The sequence below is a fragment of the Pecten maximus genome, chromosome 6 (assembly GCF_902652985.1).
Source record: "Pecten maximus chromosome 6, xPecMax1.1, whole genome shotgun sequence".
Lineage (NCBI taxonomy): Eukaryota > Metazoa > Mollusca > Bivalvia > Pectinida > Pectinidae > Pecten > Pecten maximus.
Genome location: NC_047020.1, coordinates 25,857,328 through 25,880,407, shown reverse-complemented (window position 1 = coordinate 25,880,407; position 23,080 = coordinate 25,857,328). Strand labels below are relative to the sequence as shown.

The following is a 23,080-nucleotide window of genomic DNA, read 5'->3' as shown; positions in this document are numbered from 1 at the left end:
AACGTTTAAGATTCAAATCAGCTCAGCAATACTAGAATTATGTTACAGACTTGTACGTTCAAGCGATAGCTGTTGACAGTGTTGCGGGAAACATATTCGTGTACTCACCTGGGAAAGGTAAAATCTACCGGGTGGTGATGAGAGAGGACCCCACCCTTGACCAGAATGATATTATTCATACCGGTGAAGGGGAAGTCTTCTCCATGGATGTTGACCCTAAGACCAGGTAACACAAACACATATCGAATTTAGTTTTAGCTAATGGGCAAACATTCAATCGCGTAATATTTTTGAATGGCATGGACCTATTCTCCCTGTATATTAACAAGGCTCTGGTTTGGAGTTATCTTTTGTTGATCTCGAAAAGACTTATTTAAATATGATTTTATTCCCAGAACGTTATTTTGGGGATCAAAAGCAGGTGTTTGGCAATCCAATTACGACGGGACGAGCAAGAAGAATATGCTGTCTTTGTTTGATTATGTCAATGGCATTTCAGTTGATGGTACGTATGTTTGACGGAAATGATGTGTCCATATATATAAAACTGTCTGCTGATTAAAACAAATCCTGCATTTACTGAAAAAACATGATTGCTGTTCCTCAAAGAAAAAAATAACAACCGAAGGTTGAAAGAGAAGATCTTGTTTTGTTACGTTGTTGTCATCAAAACAAATACAAAAAAATACAACCATAAAAAATACGTTCCGTTCAATCTGCCCATTGCCTGCTGAACATAACCATGTTTATAAGCTTTGTAATTTACTATCATCCCTTATCATTCAATACAATATCTAATTCCTGTTTATCTAGTTTCTATAGTTATGTTTCTGTATTTTGTCTTGTTCTTTGTCTCTAGTTTCCTTAGTTATATTTCTGTATTTTGTCTTGTTCTTTGTCTCTAGTTTACCTAGTAATGTTTCTGTATTTTGTCTTGTTCTTTGTCTCTGGTTTCCCTAGTAATGTTTCTGTATTTTGTCTTGTTCTTTGTCTCTAGTTTACCTAGTAATGTTTCTGTATTTTGTCTTGTTCTTTGTCTCTAGTTTCCCTAGTTATGTTTCTGTACTTTGCCTTGTTCTTTGTCTGTAGTTTCCCTAGTAATGTTTCTGTATTTTGTCTTGTTCTGTGTCTCTAGTTTACCTAGTAATGCTTCTGTATTTTGTCTTGTTCTTTGTCTCTAGTTTACCTAGTAATGTTTCTGTATTTTGTCTTGTTCTTTGTCTCTAGTTTACCTAGTAATGTTTCTGTATTTTGTCTTGTTCTTTGTCTCTGGTTTCCCTAGTAATGTTTCTGTATTTTGTCTTGTTCTTTGTCTCTAGTTTACCTAGTAATGTTTCTGTATTTTGTCTTGTTCTTTGTCTCTAGTTTCCCTAGTTATGTTTCTGTACTTTGCCTTGTTCTTTGTCTGTAGTTTCCCTAGTAATGTTTCTGTATTTTGTCTTGTTCTGTGTCTCTAGTTTACCTAGTAATGCTTCTGTATTTTGTCTTGTTCTTTGTCTCTAGTTTACCTAGTAATGTTTCTGTACTTTGTTTTGTTCTTTTACTCTAGTTTACCTAGTAATGTTTCTGTATTTTGTCTTGTTCTTTGTCTCTAGTTTCCCTAGTAGTGTTTCTGTATTTTGTCTTGTTCTTTGTCTCTAGTTTCCCTAGTTTTGTTTCTGTACTTTGTCTTGTTCTTTGTCTCCATTGTACTTAATTCTGTTTCCCTATTTTGTATCTCTTGTTTCTCTATACTAAGTGTTTTCCTTAGTATTGTTTTTTTTCTGTTTTTTTTTTTTTTTTTTTTAGTTCTATTTCTCTTGTTTCTTTAGTTTTGTTTCACCTGATTTCTCTAGTTTACTTTTTTGTTTCTCTAGTTTCCTTTGTTTTGTTTCTCTGGTTGGCCCAGTTTCCTTTCTGTGATTTCCCTGGGTCTGTGTCTCTAGTTTTTCTGATTCTTTGTCTCTAGTGTAATTAGTTATATTTCCCCTTTCCGCTTTTCTAGTATTGTTTCTCTAGTTTTTTTTCTCTGGTTTCCCTTGGCCTGTTTCTCTAGTTTCCTAGGTTTGTTTCTCTAGTTTTTCACTTGTTTCATTACTTCTGTTTATTTACTTTCTTATTTTTTTTGTCTTTATATTCCCTAGCTCCGTTTCTCTAGGTCTGTTCCTTAAGTTTCTCTAGTTTCTGTAGTCATATTTCTCTAGTTTCTTAAGTTTTATTTCACTAGTTTTCCTAGGTTTGTTTCTTTAGTTTCCCTAGCCTTTTTATGAGTTTCCTTAGTTCGTTTTTTAAGTTTCCCTAGCTCGGTTTCTCTAGTTTCTTTTGTTTTGCTTTTCTAGCTTCCTTAGTCCGTTTATCTTCTTCCTCTAGTTCTTTGTCTCTAGCTTTCCTATTTATTTATTTATTTTCTTTCTTTTTTCCGGTTTACATAAACTAATCATGAAGGTTCATTCAGAGAAAATCAGAAGTAGTCTTTTACAAATTTACTCAGATATCCTAATTGATGCCATACCATGAGTAACATAATGCTATTTAATTCTGAAATAAATCCTGATGGACTTTTTGAAATTTTGATTCTATGACGTCAAACGATTCCTGAAGATATTGAAATAGATATGAGTCAGACATACACAGCAAAACAAAAGAATAGAGAAGAAAACAGCATTGGCAGAGCAGAAGCTATCTGATGTCAATCCAAATTACTGTTTCTCACATTTGATTTAATTTTTTCAGACCAGAACGTTTATGTTATCATCAATAATAAGATCCTCAAGATCGACCGATCCCATGATCAAACATATACTGAGATCTTTGGAGACATTGGGGATTCCAGCACGGCAGAAAGTCTGGTCTTAGTGGGGACTAGTCTATACTTCAGTATTGCGGCGTGTGTTTACAGACCGACCACTATGTGTAATACGTAAGTGTGATATAAACAAGCGACTATCGTTTAACTTAATTATAACATGATATAATTGTTAAATAATTATTTTTTCTCTTGTTTGAACGCAGAATGCGGCTCTCTGATTGGTTGAGGTTTTTTTTCTTACCTCTATGAAAAAATCCGAAAATGGCGCGATGTATGTGACGTACCAATACGGCCATTGACATTGCGTATTGATTTATGAAAAAGAATCCCTTATAAGATCATTTAAATGTACATAAAAAAATGTTTTGATTTTTTAAATCTATTTCAAAAATTATTAATAAGCTTTGATATCAATAATATTAAAGTTTCATAGAGTTACGAACATTTTTTTTAACTTTTGTAAGAATCTGCTACGCGGATTCATACAGTTTGCAAACATTTTTTTTCATATGCCAATGAAACTGAAAAAAATGGCATGTGTGCTTAACATGCTCGAATTTATCGTAATTATGATAATTCCTGTTTTCAGGTTATGAGTTTGGTTTGGTATTATTTAACGTCTATTAACATAATGGTAATTTAAGGACGGCCTCTCCTATTTTCAAGCTGCATTCATGTGGTGAATGTATGTGTGTTTTCTAATTTCTACTTCTTTGTTAATCTGAATATATATTTAATTACAGGTTCGATATCCTGTTAGCGTTAATATCTCTTTTGTATACAGGTCTATAGCTACTGTACACATAGACGGAACAGGATTCAAACATCTCGGACCTGTATTATCATCAATTAACTATGGAGATACCTTGACACTTGTATATATACTGAAATCTAAAGACACAACTACAACGACGACGAGATTGACGTCGACGACGACAACGGGATCGACACCGACAATAATGACATCAAGCCCGGTTGGTACTATGGAAGCAACAGGTACTGTGTTGTAGAAAATCGATTTTGTTATCATTGTCATTCAAAGTCAATTGTCATTGTAAAGATTTATTTTTCAAACATTGACCAAGTGAGATTTATCCGTAGTACACCTAATACTGTGTCCATCCGTCATGTCATTCACGGTTGTTATCGAACCACTTCAGGAGCCTGAAGTTGGTTCCGAGTTCCGAGTTCCGTTTAATTAAAACGGAACTCGGAACCAGTTCCAAGTTCCGTTGGGGAAAAACGGAAGTAGGAACCAGTTCCGAGTTCCGTTTAAGAAAAACTGATTATGTATTAGCTTTATTGGTTTTGGTCCAAGTTCCGAGTTCCGTTTAACAAAAAACTGAAATATTATGAATTAGCTTTACTGGTTTTGGTCCCAGTTCCGATTTCCGTTTAAGATAAACGGAACTGCAATGTATTAGCTTTATTGGTTTTGGTCCCAGTTCCGTGTTCCGTATAAGATAACTGAAATACTATGTATTAGCTCTATTGGTTTTGGTCCCAGTTCCGACTTCCGTTTAAGAAAAAACTGAAATACTATGTATTAGCTCTATTGGTTTTTGTCCCAGTTCCGAGTTCCGTTTAAGATAAACGGAACTGCAATGTATTAGCTTTATTAGTTTTGGTCCCAGTTCCGAGTTCCGTATAAGATAAACTGATTATGTATTAGCTTTATTGGTTTTGGTCCAAGTTCCGAGTTCCGTTTAACAAAAAACTGAAATATTATGAATTAGCTTTATTGGTTTTGGTCCCAGTTCCGATTTCCGTTTAAGATAAACGGAACTGCAATGTATTAGCTTTATTGGTTTTGGTCCCAGTTCCGTGTTCCGTATAAGATAACTGAAATACTATGTATTAGCTCTATTGGTTTTGGTCCCAGTTCCGACTTCCGTTTAAGAAAAAACTGAAATACTATGTATTAGCTCTATTGGTTTTGGTCCCAGTTCCGAGTTCCGTTTAAGAAAAAAAAATTGAAATACTATGAATTAGCTTTATTGGTTTTTGTCCCAGTTCCGAGTTCCGTTTAAGATAAACGGAACTGCAATGTATTAGCTTTATTAGTTTTGGTCCCAGTTCCGAGTTCCGTATAAGATTTCCTTATACATAATTATGAACATAACTGTTTTCGTGTTCAAAATGTATTCATAATTTGTTAGATTATAATCATACATTAACGGAAAGCGTAAACTCGGATTGAGAGACATCTTGAAGACTGCCTCTAGCGTGTATTCCCTAAAATGAGAGCAGAACTTGTGGATACGACAGTAAACATACCAGGGTTGGGTGCTTCTTAACTCACAGCTAAATGTACAAAACTGAAATGTTCTACTGTACAGTTCAATCTGAAAATTGAAATCATCACGTTTATTATTTAGCTGAGCTATGATCTCTCTCTTATGATTAACCGAGGTAGGCGACTGACTTTTAAGAGTCTGTAATGTCCTCTACAGGGTAGTCCAATCGACATGGTCAATAACGGTTTGGTTGTCTGTAAACCATGTTGTTTAAGACATAGCTTATTTTTATTACATATAGGGGACCAAACTACTGAAAATGTTTCTCATTTCTCTTCAAGACACTGATGGATTTTTCCTACTCGCTGGAACTGATGAGAAAACTGTTTATAAACTTGAAAACGAATCTTTCTCAACGATACCTGTTTCGACTGATATACATGCCATGGCGTTCGATCCTATGTCAAGAAGGGTTTACTATGGATCTGTATACAGCATTCACCTATACAGCATGAAGTTGGACGCTACTGACATCCGGGTCGAGGCTACCACAGGTATGACTGTTTGGTAACTGTCAGTCTAGATATACAAATATGTATTTCGCTCACATAGAATAATTGTATGAAAGTGTCCGACGAAAAAAAAAATCCACGATATTCAGGGTATTTGATATAAAGGAGCACAGAAATCACATGCAATGCTTTACAGATTCTTTACCAATTATGAAGTTCAATTCAATTCAGTTCAATTCTTTATTAATCTTGAGAGTATACAGCTCATTAACATCAAAAAATTACAAAGAATATAATTCAAGTCAGCTCGGGTAGAGCACTTCACTGGCATATGACATTATATCATGCATATATTTATGTGTGTTTATGATTTAATAAGATAAATGAATAGTATGGATAAAACTACTAGTTATTAGAAGCCATCAGAGTAGAACGTAGTAAAACTGCTTTATTCTTTAACATTGATTGTAAATTGATTAATTTATAGACAGAGGGATTAACCCGATAATGAGGCTTTATATATTTTGTTCTGTGACCGTTCAAGGAGGGACATTTTAAAATGAAATGGTATTCATCTTCTGTGTCATTATTTTAGAAAGGACAAAATCTGAAATTGTGATGAATTTTTCAAAGCCGTCCTGTTTCTATTAACAGGTTATGAGAAGACAAGCGTAATTTGACAATTGGCTTTTTATATCTGCAAGAATAGGCTTACTTGAGTAAGGTTGATATTCGAGTTTTATGATCAGGTTATCTGTACGTCATAATCATAAATACGAAATACAAGCAGGTGCATTAGAAATTTTAATGACAGACAATTATTAGCAACATCATACTCCGCGGATGTATGCTCAAATTACCTGGATAATGTAAGCCCGTGCTTATATCAATGGGTGAAATTTCCATGGCTTGTTATCAGTTTAAACCAAGAAATGTACTTATGTTATGAATAATATATTAACCTTATCTACTGATTTTGTTGGATGATGTCTGCTTTTCGTTATTTCATTCTAAATTCCCCAAAATACCTTAAAGCAAAGCCTCTTTAAACCAGCAATCTTTAGAGTATGTTAAGAGTTTTTTGACAAAGAAATGTCAACGTTTAAGATTCAAATCAGCTCAGCAATACTAGAATTATGTTACAGACTTGTACGTTCAAGCGATAGCTGTTGACAGTGTTGCGGGAAACATATTCGTGTACTCACCTGGGAAAGGTAAAATCTACCGGGTGGTGATGAGAGAGGACCCCACCCTTGACCAGAATGATATTATTCATACCGGTGAAGGGGAAGTCTTCTCCATGGATGTTGACCCTAAGACCAGGTAACACAAACACATATCGAATTTAGTTTTAGCTAATGGGCAAACATTCAATCGCGTAATATTTTTGAATGGCATGGACCTATTCTCCCTGTATATTAACAAGGCTCTGGTTTGGAGTTATCTTTTGTTGATCTCGAAAAGACTTATTTAAATATGATTTTATTCCCAGAACGTTATTTTGGGGATCAAAAGCAGGTGTTTGGCAATCCAATTACGACGGGACGAGCAAGAAGAATATGCTGTCTTTGTTTGATTATGTCAATGGCATTTCAGTTGATGGTACGTATGTTTGACGGAAATGATGTGTCCATATATATAAAACTGTCTGCTGATTAAAACAAATCCTGCATTTACTGAAAAAACATGATTGCTGTTCCTCAAAGAAAAAAATAACAACCGAAGGTTGAAAGAGAAGATCTTGTTTTGTTACGTTGTTGTCATCAAAACAAATACAAAAAAATACAACCATAAAAAATACGTTCCGTTCAATCTGCCCATTGCCTGCTGAACATAACCATGTTTATAAGCTTTGTAATTTACTATCATCCCTTATCATTCAATACAATATCTAATTCCTGTTTATCTAGTTTCTATAGTTATGTTTCTGTATTTTGTCTTGTTCTTTGTCTCTAGTTTCCTTAGTTATATTTCTGTATTTTGTCTTGTTCTTTGTCTCTAGTTTACCTAGTAATGTTTCTGTATTTTGTCTTGTTCTTTGTCTCTGGTTTCCCTAGTAATGTTTCTGTATTTTGTCTTGTATTTTGTCTCTAGTTTACCTAGTAATGGCTCTGTATTTTGTCTTGTTCTTTGTCTCTAGTTTCCCTAGTTATGTTTCTGTACTTTGCCTTGTTCTTTGTCTGTAGTTTCCCTAGTAATGTTTCTGTATTTTGTCTTGTTCTGTGTCTCTAGTTTACCTAGTAATGCTTCTGTATTTTGTCTTGTTCTTTGTCTCTAGTTTACCTAGTAATGTTTCTGTATTTTGTCTTGTTCTTTGTCTCTAGTTTACCTAGTAATGTTTCTGTATTTTGTCTTGTTCTTTGTCTCTGGTTTCCCTAGTAATGTTTCTGTATTTTGTCTTGTTCTTTGTCTCTAGTTTACCTAGTAATGTTTCTGTACTTTGTTTTGTTCTTTTACTCTAGTTTACCTAGTAATGTTTCTGTATTTTGTCTTGTTCTTTGTCTCTAGTTTCCCTAGTTATGTTTCTGTACTTTGCCTTGTTCTTTGTCTGTAGTTTCCCTAGTAATGTTTCTGTATTTTGTCTTGTTCTGTGTCTCTAGTTTACCTAGTAATGCTTCTGTATTTTGTCTTGTTCTTTGTCTCTAGTTTACCTAGTAATGTTTCTGTACTTTGTTTTGTTCTTTTACTCTAGTTTACCTAGTAATGTTTCTGTATTTTGTCTTGTTCTTTGTCTCTAGTTTACCTAGTAATGTTTCTGTATTTTGTCTTGTTCTTTGTCTCTAGTTTCCCTAGTTTTGTTTCTGTACTTTGTCTTGTTCTTTGTCTCCATTGTACTTAATTCTGTTTCCCTATTTTGTATCTCTTGTTTCTCTATACTAAGTGTTTTCCTTAGTATTGTTTTTTTTCTGTTTTTTTTTTTTTTTTTTTTAGTTCTATTTCTCTTGTTTCTTTAGTTTTGTTTCACCTGATTTCTCTAGTTTACTTTTTTGTTTCTCTAGTTTCCTTTGTTTTGTTTCTCTGGTTGGCCCAGTTTCCTTTCTGTGATTTCCCTGGGTCTGTGTCTCTAGTTTTTCTGATTCTTTGTCTCTAGTGTAATTAGTTATATTTCCCCTTTCCGCTTTTCTAGTATTGTTTCTCTAGTTTTTTTTCTCTGGTTTCCCTTGGCCTGTTTCTCTAGTTTCCTAGGTTTGTTTCTCTAGTTTTTCACTTGTTTCATTACTTCTGTTTATTTACTTTCTTATTTTTTTTGTCTTTATATTCCCTAGCTCCGTTTCTCTAGGTCTGTTCCTTAAGTTTCTCTAGTTTCTGTAGTCATATTTCTCTAGTTTCTTAAGTTTTATTTCACTAGTTTTCCTAGGTTTGTTTCTTTAGTTTCCCTAGCCTTTTTATGAGTTTCCTTAGTTCGTTTTTTAAGTTTCCCTAGCTCGGTTTCTCTAGTTTCTTTTGTTTTGCTTTTCTAGCTTCCTTAGTCCGTTTATCTTCTTCCTCCAGTTCTTTGTCTCTAGCTTTCCTATTTATTTATTTATTTTCTTTCTGTTTTCCGGTTTACATAAACTAATCATGAAGGTTCATTCAGAGAAAATCAGAAGTAGTCTTTTACAAATTTACTCAGATATCCTAATTGATGCCATACCATGAGTAACATAATGCTATTTAATTCTGAAATAAATCCTGATGGACTTTTTGAAATTTTGATTCTATGACGTCAAACGATTCCTGAAGATATTGAAATAGATATGAGTCAGACATACACAGCAAAACAAAAGAATAGAGAAGAAAACAGCATTGGCAGAGCAGAAGCTATCTGATGTCAATCCAAATTACTGTTTCTCACATTTGATTTAATTTTTTCAGACCAGAACGTTTATGTTATCATCAATAATAAGATCCTCAAGATCGACCGATCCCATGATCAAACATATACTGAGATCTTTGGAGACATTGGGGATTCCAGCACGGCAGAAAGTCTGGTCTTAGTGGGGACTAGTCTATACTTCAGTATTGCGGCGTGTGTTTACAGACCGACCACTATGTGTAATACGTAAGTGTGATATAAACAAGCGACTATCGTTTAACTTAATTATAACATGATATAATTGTTAAATAATTATTTTTTCTATTGTTTGAACGCAGAATGCGGCTCTCTGATTGGTTGAGGTTTTTTTTCTTACCTCTATGAAAAAATCCGAAAATGGCGCGATGTATGTGACGTACCAATACGGCCATTGACATTGCGTATTGATTTATGAAAAAGAATCCCTTATAAGATCATTTAAATGTACATAAAAAAATGTTTTGATTTTTTAAATCTATTTCAAAAATTATTAATAAGCTTTGATATCAATAATATTAAAGTTTCATAGAGTTACGAACATTTTTTTTAACTTTTGTAAGAATCTGCTACGCGGATTCATACAGTTTGCAAACATTTTTTTTCATATGCCAATGAAACTGAAAAAAATGGCATGTGTGCTTAACATGCTCGAATTTATCGTAATTATGATAATTCCTGTTTTCAGGTTATGAGTTTGGTTTGGTATTATTTAACGTCTATTAACATAATGGTAATTTAAGGACGGCCTCTCCTATTTTCAAGCTGCATTCATGTGGTGAATGTATGTGTGTTTTCTAATTTCTACTTCTTTGTTAATCTGAATATATATTTAATTACAGGTTCGATATCCTGTTAGCGTTAATATCTCTTTTGTATACAGGTCTATAGCTACTGTACACATAGACGGAACAGGATTCAAACATCTCGGACCTGTATTATCATCAATTAACTATGGAGATACCTTGACACTTGTATATATACTGAAATCTAAAGACACAACTACAACGACGACGAGATTGACGTCGACGACGACAACGGGATCGACACCGACAATAATGACATCAAGCCCGGTTGGTACTATGGAAGCAACAGGTACTGTGTTGTAGAAAATCGATTTTGTTATCATTGTCATTCAAAGTCAATTGTCATTGTAAAGATTTATTTTTCAAACATTGACCAAGTGAGATTTATCCGTAGTACACCTAATACTGTGTCCATCCGTCATGTCATTCACGGTTGTTATCGAACCACTTCAGGAGCCTGAAGTTGGTTCCGAGTTCCGAGTTCCGTTTAATTAAAACGGAACTCGGAACCAGTTCCAAGTTCCGTTGGGGAAAAACGGAAGTAGGAACCAGTTCCGAGTTCCGTTTAAGAAAAACTGATTATGTATTAGCTTTATTGGTTTTGGTCCAAGTTCCGAGTTCCGTTTAACAAAAAACTGAAATATTATGAATTAGCTTTACTGGTTTTGGTCCCAGTTCCGATTTCCGTTTAAGATAAACGGAACTGCAATGTATTAGCTTTATTGGTTTTGGTCCCAGTTCCGTGTTCCGTATAAGATAACTGAAATACTATGTATTAGCTCTATTGGTTTTGGTCCCAGTTCCGACTTCCGTTTAAGAAAAAACTGAAATACTATGTATTAGCTCTATTGGTTTTGGTCCCAGTTCCGAGTTCCGTTTAAGATAAACGGAACTGCAATGTATTAGCTTTATTAGTTTTGGTCCCAGTTCCGAGTTCCGTATAAGATAAACTGATTATGTATTAGCTTTATTGGTTTTGGTCCAAGTTCCGAGTTCCGTTTAACAAAAAACTGAAATATTATGAATTAGCTTTATTGGTTTTGGTCCCAGTTCCGATTTCCGTTTAAGATAAACGGAACTGCAATGTATTAGCTTTATTGGTTTTGGTCCCAGTTCCGTGTTCCGTATAAGATAACTGAAATACTATGTATTAGCTCTATTGGTTTTGGTCCCAGTTCCGACTTCCGTTTAAGAAAAAACTGAAATACTATGTATTAGCTCTATTGGTTTTGGTCCCAGTTCCGAGTTCCGTTTAAGAAAAAAAAATTGAAATACTATGAATTAGCTTTATTGGTTTTTGTCCCAGTTCCGAGTTCCGTTTAAGATAAACGGAACTGCAATGTATTAGCTTTATTAGTTTTGGTCCCAGTTCCGAGTTCCGTATAAGATAAACGGAACTCGGAACCAGTTTAAGAAAAACAGAAATACTATGTATTAGCTTTATTGGTTTTGGTCCCAGTTCCCAGCTCCTTTTAAGGAAAACTGAAAATGTATTAGCTTTATTGGTTTTGGTCCCAGTTCAGAGTTCTGTTAAAGAAAAACTGAAATACTATGTATTAGCTTTATTGGTTTTGGTACCAGTTCCGAGCTCCGTTTAATAAAATCGGAACAAGGAATAAGTTTCCAAATTCAATAAAGAAAATATTCTACGTACTTTATCTCAATATAAGACCCGAATCTGAAAAGAAATGATATTTCAATGAGTGCAAGGACACTTATCAGTCAGGTATAAACTTTACAGGACTTGGTCTTTGCTCCCAGTTCCGTTTAAAAAAAATAATCTAGAAACTATTTCCGAGTTCCGTTTAAGATAAACGGAACTAGGAACCAGTTCCGAGTTCCGTTTAAGAAAATATTGCATGCGTTGTAAGTTCTGGGGAAAAGGATAACAACACGACTGGTGTTGTAAAATTACGAGACATTGTTGTGTTGTAACCTCCAAGAGAGAATGTTACAACGCAGTTTTTGTTCATGGTACATTTCTTTTTTTTTACCCTTTCATAAATTACTAGTAGCTTGTTAAAACAGCTTTCTAGATATCGCGATATGTGGGTCCATGGAGGGGGGGTATGAGTTTTTATTTGTAGTTAATATATCTATATGTGTGAAGTTAAAGTACACAAACAAAGCAGTAACTGCAAAGAATATTTCATACACCATTTTCTTTTTCAATATGGCTTCTACTGTTGAGGTGAAATGTCTATATGACGACTGGAAAAACATCTTTAATTGGTATTTCTGAAGTTTTATTCAACACAAATTAAAAAAATACAATTTCATTGAATAAAATTGAACACTTCTTTCATTGGCACCTGGAAACATAGAAATACGCACGCGGGGAAGCAGGAAACTTCTAAGGAGCTGTTGCCAAAGGCCTTCCTTATTATTCGCTGTCAATGATTAGACTAAATGATTAGATTAAATCTACAATTTGTGATTTCACTAATTCGAATATATGGTTTTATTAAATGATTTAACGATATCATGAATTCTAATTTACGATATCATTTAGGGAATAAATTATATCAACAATTCGTATTGATATCACTTAATTCCTTGAGTTAATGATATCAGTAATGGAATTATTCATATAAATTAATCGAATGAATCATAACGATTAATTATGTCTCCCCCGTAAGTGTCGGAGAGACATATTGCTTTGTTCCCGCGAGGAGGCAATGCTTGGGATTGCATTTGAGTTTTGTAAGTCAGAGCTCACAAGATCTGCTACTGAAAATATTAGATTTATTCATATGTTTGTTTCCGTGCGAAAACTTTTTAACAAATCGTCTCCTTTTTTTTCTTTTTTCTTTTGTATTTATTTTATTTTTCAAGTTTTTCAGCATAGTAAAAAACAAAAATATAACCCATATACGTTTATCTTAAACAGAACTCGAAACTGGGAACAAAACCCGTAAAGCTTATACATAGTTGTTCCGTTTTTCCTTAAACGGAACTCGGAACTGGGACCAAAACCAATAAAGCTAATACATAATATTTCACTTTTTCTTAAACGGATCTGGGAACTGGGACCAAAACCAATAAAGCTAATACATAATATTTTAGTTTTTCTTAAAATGGAACTCAAAACTGGAACCAAAACTCGTAAAGCTAATTCATTGCAGTGTTTTTCTTAAACGGAACTAGTCACCAGTTCCGAGCTCCGTTTATCTTTAACGGAACTCGGAACTGGGACCAAATCCAATCAAGCTAATACATAGTATTTCTGTTTTTCTTAAACGGAACTAGAAACTGGCACCAAAACCAGTAAAGCTAATACTTAATATTTCAGCTTTTTTTAAACGGATCTTGGAACTGGGACCAAAACCAATAAAGCTAACAGATGATATTTAAGTTTTTCTTAAAAGGAACTCAAAAACTGGAACCATAACTCGAAAAGCTTATTCATTGCAGTTCCGTTTATCTTAAACGGAACTCGGAACTAAAACTAATAAAGCTAATACATAGTATTTCAGTTTTTCTTAAACGGAACTAGTTCTGTTTAACTTAAACGGAACTCGGAACTCGGAACCAACTTCAGGCTCCCGAATCACTTTACTGTATTTTTCACGACAAAAATAAATTTGATAATCTAAATCCGTTTAATCTTGTCCGTTTACATAGAAACCGAATAGAATTCTGATATGATGGATGATGATTTGTACAGTATTAGTCTCATAGTATTGCTTCATGCATAAAATGATTTGTTCGTCCTTTAATTTGTGTCAACTGCTGAATGATGACTTTGTGGAGCGCACTTATATTGCTACACAAATCTCTGCAATTTTAGTCGTCGATGGACAGTTTTTACTCGCCGGAGCTGTCGAGAAAACCGTATATATGCTAGAGAAAGAGTCCTTCTCGACGATAGATGTCGTGACTGATATACATACCATGGCGTTCGATCCTATGTCAAGAAGGGTTTACTATGGATCTATATACAGTATTCACTTATACAGCATGAAGCTGGACGGTACTGACGTCAGGGTCGAGGCCACCACAGGTATGACTGTTTGGTAACTGTCAGTCTAGATCTACAAATATGAATTTCAGTCGCAGGTGTATAATAGAGGTAGGGATATAGGCCCTACATATTGTCATTTGATATTATAGAAATGACGGCCATACAATTAGTAACTGGGTAAATACGACCTTAATCATATATGTGGACATCATTGCTACCTGTTATTTAAAACTTTATAATGGATATTATTTAAGGATTAAACTGTCTTTTTTGGTGTCTATGATCGATATAGATGCCAGAGCTTTGCAAACAAACGTCAATGACGCGTTTGTTTGCAAAGCTTTGGCATCTATATCGATCATAGACACCAAAAAGACAGTTTAATGCTTATATTTACATTCTCGACATATTTTTTTGTTATTTTTGAAAATTAAAATTGTGTTAGTATTAAAAATGCCAATATTCAGCATTGAAATAATACGAAAAAAAACAAAGTCTGTTCAATTCTTTTGATCATTTGTGTAACAATATTGTATAAAATATCTTTTTGATACTTTTAATTAACATAAAAAACGACGTAGTCCTAAGCTTTTTTTCATAGAGCCATGATTGTTTACGTTAGTTACAAGTACTAGTAGTTCCGGTGGGTGAATATATGCATGCGCGGCATGGATTGATGTCACGTTTTGGGTGTCAATTATGCTCACATAGACATAGAATATTTTTACTTGGTTCATATCGTGGCTTTGCCACCAAAATGTAAATATATATGTATAAATTACTGTAAGTATTCATTTCTAGGTGACATCAAATGCCTTTACGGTTCTAATTAATCATCATCTACAGCAGGACGAATAGTGGCTCAACCTTATATATTTCAAAATCCTATCGCATGTTTTTGATATAACAAACTCTGTCCCCTGAAATCATTATAAAATATCTTCACTGTAGGTTAATAGTTTAATATGCTCTTTCTACATATTATCTAAATAACTCGGCATCATTTATATGATGTAAACGTTCATATGGTTTATTATTATGTTTTATTTTAGTAGTATATATACTGCCGTAATGAACACTAACTCCTCACAGTCAAAACAATATACTGTATAGCACATACCCGATTTGATACAGTTCATGAGACGTCATTGTCTAACTCAAGGATATAGATGTACAATACATTTTTGAGTGGAATAATCCAATAAACTCTATTTTACTGAAACCAATAACAAATAACTATTATTAACCTCAGTACATGTATATCAATGTTGAAAATATGCTGACATGTTACAGATTTGTACGTTCAAGCGATAGCCATTGACAGTGTTGCGGGAAATATATTTGTGTACTCACCTGGGAACACAGGTAAAATCTTCCGGGTGGAGATGGGAGAGGACCCTACTTTTGATCAGAGTAATATCATTCATACAGGCGAACGGGAAGTCTTCTACATGGCTGTTGACCCCAAGACCAGGTAACACTACTACATCTCTGCAACTTAATATTTTTCATTGAGACTTTTACATGTATCACAGTATCAGTGTATAAGATTAGTTTAAATATCACCATATTTCATCAAAATAAAAAAAGGAAATTGTTCATGTATAAAAAATTATTTGCAGGAAAAGATGTTCCTTCAGGGTGACGTTACATGGAAAATGATGGTTTATTTTGTACAAAATTGTCCTCGATATTACCAGTCACGAAGTAATAATCATGCTTCTGTCCGTATTTCATTTCTTGTCTATGCATGCAAATCATTAAATTGACGAGCATTCATATGCTAATAATGACTAATGGTGAATATCAATATCATTTTCCCCAGAACTTTATTTTGGGGATCAACAACAGGTGTGTGGCAATCCAGTTATGACGGAACAAACAAAAAGAATATACTCTCGGTGTTTGGTTACTTTGATGGTATTGCAGTTGATGGTACGTAGTATGCTATTCCATATAATACTCCAATATCGTCAGACCCGCTATGACGTCATTATCTGGTTGTGCTTGTTTCCATATCATCGTTGTCATTTCAAGATATTTCATGTATAGAAAGATTTACAAACAAGCTGTACATGAAAAATAAACAACTTCAGGTAATATTAAAAAGCAACATCAAAAGGAAGCGCGAAGAGTGGAATCATTCATGCGTTTAACTGTCGAAAAAAACCCAGAAAACAAACAGAAGTACTACTTATCGACCTTGAAGGGAGAGCTAATAACTGCGTTTTCATACCATACTATTTCATGTATGTGTTTTCCACCTTACCCTGTTTCAATTTGGTTATATTCGTGTTGACGGTTTATTTCTATCATGACAGAAAAATGAATACATCTTTGTGTACATGCATCAATACATGTATTACCAGTTTATTAAAGATCACTTAAAAAGGTATCTAAATCATAACTCGTAAGACTAGGACTCCTTTATTTCAGTATTTTGAAGTAATGGTTCCCATGGTTATATTTATGAGTTAGTTATGTTATGTCAATAAGCGCGTCATGGATATTAGATTTTTTCCTGAGTTAACCCATACAGGACGAGTAGCTACACGCACCATTGAAACAAATTCACGAGTGATCGACACGTGAAGCCGACCATTCCGCCGAGATGATATCACTATGTTCCAAATGCACATAACCAGTAACACATTCTTAGTTTAGGTAATCTGCATAGGGATATGAATAATGAAGTGTTAGCCAATTCCAACCCTTATGGAACCAGCCCTGATCGTCGGGGTTAGGCCGTAGTCAATATATTCAAACCGAAAAGAAACTTCATCCTCTTCCTAACGAAGAATATGAAATCCGCGGAAATGGAATTCGTCAATTTGATGAAACACTTTAATTCCTTTCCGTACAATTCATAAGGTTCCTTCAAACGTTTTTGAAATGAACTGCCATCTCAAGTCGCATAAAAAGTACAGAAACCTTATTGGTAGTACAATTATACATTCTGAAAATTTACACTCCTGACATCAAGTTGTCATACACATGTAATACATATAAATCGAGAGGGAATTCGGGTCAAATCCCTGTAATCATGCGCGTATTTGTTTGGTCAAAGATAAAAGCACAATTGCATTAGAACATACATTGTTAGGAGTAAAATGTGATGAACGTGTATTGGGAGAGACAAGAAAGTAATTGAAAATTAGATCTCATACGACACACTTAAAATTATATCTCATCGTACAGTTCAGGTAAGTCTTCTATGTGAATAGGCATTTTCGAGACCCCTCGATGATAGAAATTTCTGATAGTACATAGTTGTTGAGCAGTATGCCGGAAAAGCTTACTGCTAGGAACGTCACATTGATGGGTACAAAAAAGTTTGCAAATTGTATAAAAGGAAACTTTTTTTTTTATTTCTGTTTTGTTTTATTTTTTTGTTTGTTATTTATTTGTTTTTGTGTGTTTGCTATTTTTACTATTAGTTCACATGGTAATAAATATAAATTTAAAGAAAATGAATAAATTCTCCTTAATAGCAATGCCATTGGTATAAGCCAGGATTTTGTTCTTTTCAGATAGGTACGTTTATGGAATATCAACAAGTAAGGTGTTCAAGATCGATCGATCAATGGATCAAACATTTACCGAGATATATACTATTGGCGAACCCAGGAGAGCTAAGGGTCTGGTGGTAGTGGGGAATAGTCTTTACTTTAGTAGTTCGAAGTGTGTCAACAGCCATGCCACTGTCTGTACAAGGTAGGTGTGTGATGTCGATGCATATATATAAAATAATATCTACATGTGAATATATATATATCTACATGTTGATATCGTCTGAAACGGATCCACTAATGTTCAGTTACGCAGTAATCGTACATTACAATATCTGTAAAAGGTGGGTGTTATATATACATGTAAATATCTTGACATGGGTGCAGGCATCAGGATTATATTGATAAAAAAACAGATACATGTACTAGTATATTATTTCATAACCCTTGTGAAGTACTAGATTTTTTGTACAACCTTAAAAGCTCACAAACAGGCAATACGTCTTAAGATTAATTTGACCTCAAAAATTCTGACCTAAAATTGACTTTAAAATGAGGTAAATTTGACATGAAATTAACTTGAAATTGGCCTTGAAATGAGGTAAATTTGACCGGAATTTTTCATATGAAATTTACCTAAGTTGACATGAAGACATTTTGCCTGTATACAAGTGTGTATGTCTTTGTACGTAAATTACTAAATATTACAATGCATATTATAGGATATATACACGAAGTAATACTAAATACACATATACGAGTATTATGTTATGACAATCTCGATACATTTGATTCCTTCTTAGTCATGTGCTGTATCATTTTGTATACACAGCTCTGTTGATACTGTGCTGATAGATGGAACAGGATGTCAACGTGTTAGTCCTGTAGTGTCCTTGGACAACAATGGATATCGCCTCACACTGATATATTTAACGGGATCGAACGCCAAGATGACAACAGCTAGCCCGGTTTTAACTAAAAGTATGCTTATCAATGATGTTAATGCAATGTCTGTTTGTATCATGCCATGAACTATATCCTTATAACGGGACAAACATATTCGTATGAAGGGAACAGTTATTTCTTTTAGAATGATGAGACCACGTATTTCGAAAGTGTAAGCGTCTTCTGAATTTCGTGTAGATATTTCTGGATATTTCTAATTGCAACTGTTTCTAAATCGGCGTGGACAAGTCTGTTTATTTCTCAATAAGTGGAGTGTAGATTTATGACAGTCTTAGTCACTTTATAGCTATACCATTATGACAGTGAAACGAAGGAAAATAACTCTGATAGATCATAATGGCTTTAAATTGCAGGCGGCATCACGCATGCGCGTTCAAAACATATATGACATAACCACTCATGTAAGACAATATATATACAAATTGTACTTGATGTTTTCAACTCGACTACAGCCTGGTACATGTAGTCTGTAAATACAATGACAATATATAAAGTTATAGATTCTTGATATAGCATCTCTCCTTGAAATATACATATGCATATATATATTTCAAATCGTATCACATACATATAAATAACTCATTAAAATAAGCAACAGCTATTAAATGAAATCTGAGATAGAGATGTTTTTTCTATATAAGCTTAGTCATTCATTACAAGATTTTATTGATAATTTTCATGTTACGTCAGTGCAATGAAATGAAAGTGCTAAATACAACTTGTTGACAGATTGGTCATTACATTCATCTTTTCCATTACAGGTCTTGTCATAGTGTTACTAATTGTGTCCCTAGTGGTAGCTCTTGTGATCGCTATCGCTGTCATCCTGTCGTGTAAAAGGTAAGTATCAAAGTACCAGTCTAATTAGCTCCTTAAAATGACCAAAAATATAGCAACTGACTGTATTTTTTGTAATGACATATTGGTGCAAATTCAAGCGCAGTTCCAAATTTGGATTAAAAATGGATTATTGCAATGATGAATTGGCACATCCAAATCATATTTCCATTGAAATAGTTTATAGATGGAATTAGCGAAATGCGTCCAACGCAAAAGGCGCTAAAATATAAAAGTCTAGCAATTGTGGACTTTTTTCACAAACGTATATATTTGATGCAGTTTAATATATTTTGAATTTCCCAGTATTTACATTTTTAACACTATTTCATTGGTCATTCTATTTATCGGCGTTTATTTTTGGAACGCATGTTCATTGGTAAGTTCTGTACCACGTGACAACTGACCCCTGTTTGAGCATGCGAGCCCCACAGGGGACAGTTAAAAAATATTCGTTTACGGTATGCAATAAGAATCGTAAAATTCAAACATCAATGGATTTAAATTATAAATTGTAGAAACGGACACAAATTATATTCAATTTGATTTGGCCATTAACTTATACAGAATTCATGATACATACATTCAACCCTGTCTATAGCGACCACACATAGGACCAATAAACACCAGACGGTAGCTATACACAAGTGATAATATGAATATTATGCAGAAAGAGGATGCTGTTATGAAGATGGTGACAATGATGATGATGATGGCCAACGAAAATATTGTATGTGTATCGTATACATTGTGAAGCCTGGTGTAATGCATTACACTGGTAATTAAAATGCTGGTTAATTTGCTTCAGGATTTCAGGGAAAGGTCAACCTGTTGGAGAGCCAACTTATGAATCCCCGTATAACTTTGACTCGATTAGTCACATTTATGAAGATCCAATATGCAATTCGGATGTGGTGGTGAAGTTTGACGACAGCGAAAAACAGAAGTTAGAGAAAATGTATCGTGAAATAGATGCTAAGGGCCAAATCAATGGACATGTTGGTCCGCCAAAGAAATGTTAGACTAAGACAACTCGATATTTTCCCTGAATGGTTGAGAAAATGACGATGAAGTTGTTTCGAAAAGAACATCGTTATTACATTAAGAAATCCCGAAAATTCCGACTTTTTGTGTTTTCTCCATTGCAGCTTATTCCATTTTTTGCATTTTAGCTTATACATATAGAACACGTTGTTTGCTAATACATTCTTCCACAATTCACGATACTAATGTCTTTGTGTACTTTTTGGAATGCTTAAATGTGTTAATTGATTGATTCAATAAGATAATGGTCTTAATATGTTAAACAAACTTGTCAATGGATTTCAGTTTCGCTATGTAAAGGAATATATTCTGCAAGAGTCATAAAATGAGTCAATTAATCTACATGTATTGTGTCGGCCGGCACAGAAGCATTAGTATAGGAGGAAACAATCGCTGTATGGTAATTTCATCAGTACGATAAACAATAAATAGCTATGCCATTTCATTTGGTTGGCTTGCTATAAATATTTAACCGACCATGGTTAATTATTTCTATATTTTTATACGCATGCCTTGTATGAAACATCCTCTATTGTTGGATAATGATGGAATGTGACCCTTTACATTTATATAAAGATTCGAGGATTGAGTCCCTGCATTCCTGGATAACTGTACCATGTACTTTATTAGGGAATTGATAAGCAGGACTGAAATAACCGTTACATTTTTTTGCATTTTGCATTGTTTTCCTTTGCTGTAGGGTAATTTCATCAATACCATAAACCATAAATCGTTATAGCATTATATTGGTAAGCTTGCTAGAAATAGTAAACCAACTACATTTATGTATTGTTAATTATTTCTACATTTCATAATATACTACATACCAGTAAATAGATAGTATAGTTTTAACATATGAAACCCTAATTTAGCTTCAGGAATAACATCTCTCAAATGCTTAATCGACATAGATTAGTATGACGGATGATGTCGTAAAAGCAGAAAACAAATAATCTTTTTGGAACACATGTTTCATTTCTCAATATTCATTATGCTAGACACATTATGGTTTATTTATTTTTCATTTTATTTAGGTTTTTACTTTTTTATATCTAAAATTTTGTTTGTTTGGTGTTTATATTTTGGTCTTCATCTCGTCAGTTTTGAGTTTGAATTACTCTTGCATTTTGATGTTGGTTTATGCAAAAGTATTCAGATGAATTTCAAAATTCATCAAACTAATTCATGCTTGACCTTGTCCTTGCTGTATATATACACTACGTTCTTTCAATGGATATTATTCACCACTCGAAACATGTCCAAGGTCAAGTGTCATACTGTATGTAATGTATAGTATTATGCTTTACACTTATAACCTAACGTTTGGCACCGGTTGGATCATATTTAACAGATAGACCCGGTCTCGGATAGTGGCTATTGGAGCTTTTTATGACACCTAATCAGGAACTGAAAATAAATGTAGCAAATATATTCACATTTCGGTGTGGCTATTGTTGAATGTATTGATAATTCTCGTAAATGAACATGTATTAGGGAAGGAAATAGTAAAAAGAGAGGATAAAAGCACATTATGAGAAAAAGGACATTATATGAACCGCGTGTTTAACGTCTGGTGTTATCCTAAAAGTTCATAAATGATATATGTATTGGGTACATTTGTTAACTAATAATTTTCTTAATAATGTATGATACATAAACAGTTATTTGAAGAAAAAATGTTTCAGTCATGGGGAAAATAGAACTTTTTGATATTATAACACCTTTTCTTTTCAAGATGGATTTTGCAAATTTGCAATGAAGAGTTATCCCCCTTGAAATGATGTTACTTCAACTTTCGTCATTGAAAGAGATATAATGTGTTTGATGCCGAATTTTACCCAACTAAACATATTGGATAAAGCAATGGTAAAATACTAAATTCAAACTGCTCACGATCAGGAAATCATTTTGATATTATTGATGCCTTTTTTTACAATATGTCTTCAAAAACTTCTTCGGTATGATATTGTCAGTAGAAATTTTATTTGGTTTTGATTCTTTATTATTGTTTACAGTAAGGTCCTTTAAAGAACTGATATCATTTTTTTTTGTAATATTCTGTGTTTGGCTTTCTGTGTATACTTGCTGCCCCAAAGTTTGATATAAGCTAGGTCACTATGGATCATGGTAATAGGAAAGTCCTATTATGTTCTATATGTTTTAGTGCACAGACATTTTTGAACTTGTTTCCTGATCAATTTATGTCACAATCACAAGCTGGTATTACTGTACATTGTTCAGATGTAAAGGACAGAGTTTACTAGGTCTACTTTTATTGTAAAACAGAACATGGTGCCCAGAAAAATGTATTGAAAACGACACGCAGATCACCAATAAGTGCATGGCGCCTCGTCGTGCACGTCGGTCATGTGAGAAACAGGATGTATTTTGTTGTAGGACGTATTTAAAAATTCCTTATTGTACAAATATGAATAACTATGCTAAACTATTGTGTGGTATGTTTTTCCTTAATAACATATTTAATTATTGATGTCATTGTCTGAGATGTTTGTATATTAAATTTTATTTACTTTAGATTGTGTTTTGAAAAAAAAGTAACCATCATACTATTATTAAAGCATTTA

The 23,080-nt window shown here is 33.7% G+C and overlaps 1 protein-coding gene across 1 annotated transcript in view; it reads left to right on the top strand.

Annotated features, from left to right (window-relative positions):
- LOC117329370 overlaps positions 1-23,080 on the top strand; it is a 36,275-nt gene extending 13,195 nt beyond the window's left edge. The window contains exons 8-23 of the mRNA XM_033887293.1: positions 49-226; positions 396-505; positions 2,713-2,899; positions 3,573-3,784; positions 5,367-5,579; positions 6,683-6,860; positions 7,030-7,139; positions 9,393-9,579; positions 10,253-10,464; positions 13,966-14,178; positions 15,433-15,613; positions 15,965-16,074; positions 17,670-17,853; positions 18,481-18,629; positions 19,376-19,454; positions 20,260-23,080. Of these exons, the coding sequence (XP_033743184.1) occupies positions 49-226; positions 396-505; positions 2,713-2,899; positions 3,573-3,784; positions 5,367-5,579; positions 6,683-6,860; positions 7,030-7,139; positions 9,393-9,579; positions 10,253-10,464; positions 13,966-14,178; positions 15,433-15,613; positions 15,965-16,074; positions 17,670-17,853; positions 18,481-18,629; positions 19,376-19,454; positions 20,260-20,473 (2,717 nt within the window). The 3' untranslated portion in view covers positions 20,474-23,080. The remainder of the gene's footprint in view (positions 1-48; positions 227-395; positions 506-2,712; positions 2,900-3,572; positions 3,785-5,366; positions 5,580-6,682; positions 6,861-7,029; positions 7,140-9,392; positions 9,580-10,252; positions 10,465-13,965; positions 14,179-15,432; positions 15,614-15,964; positions 16,075-17,669; positions 17,854-18,480; positions 18,630-19,375; positions 19,455-20,259) is intronic.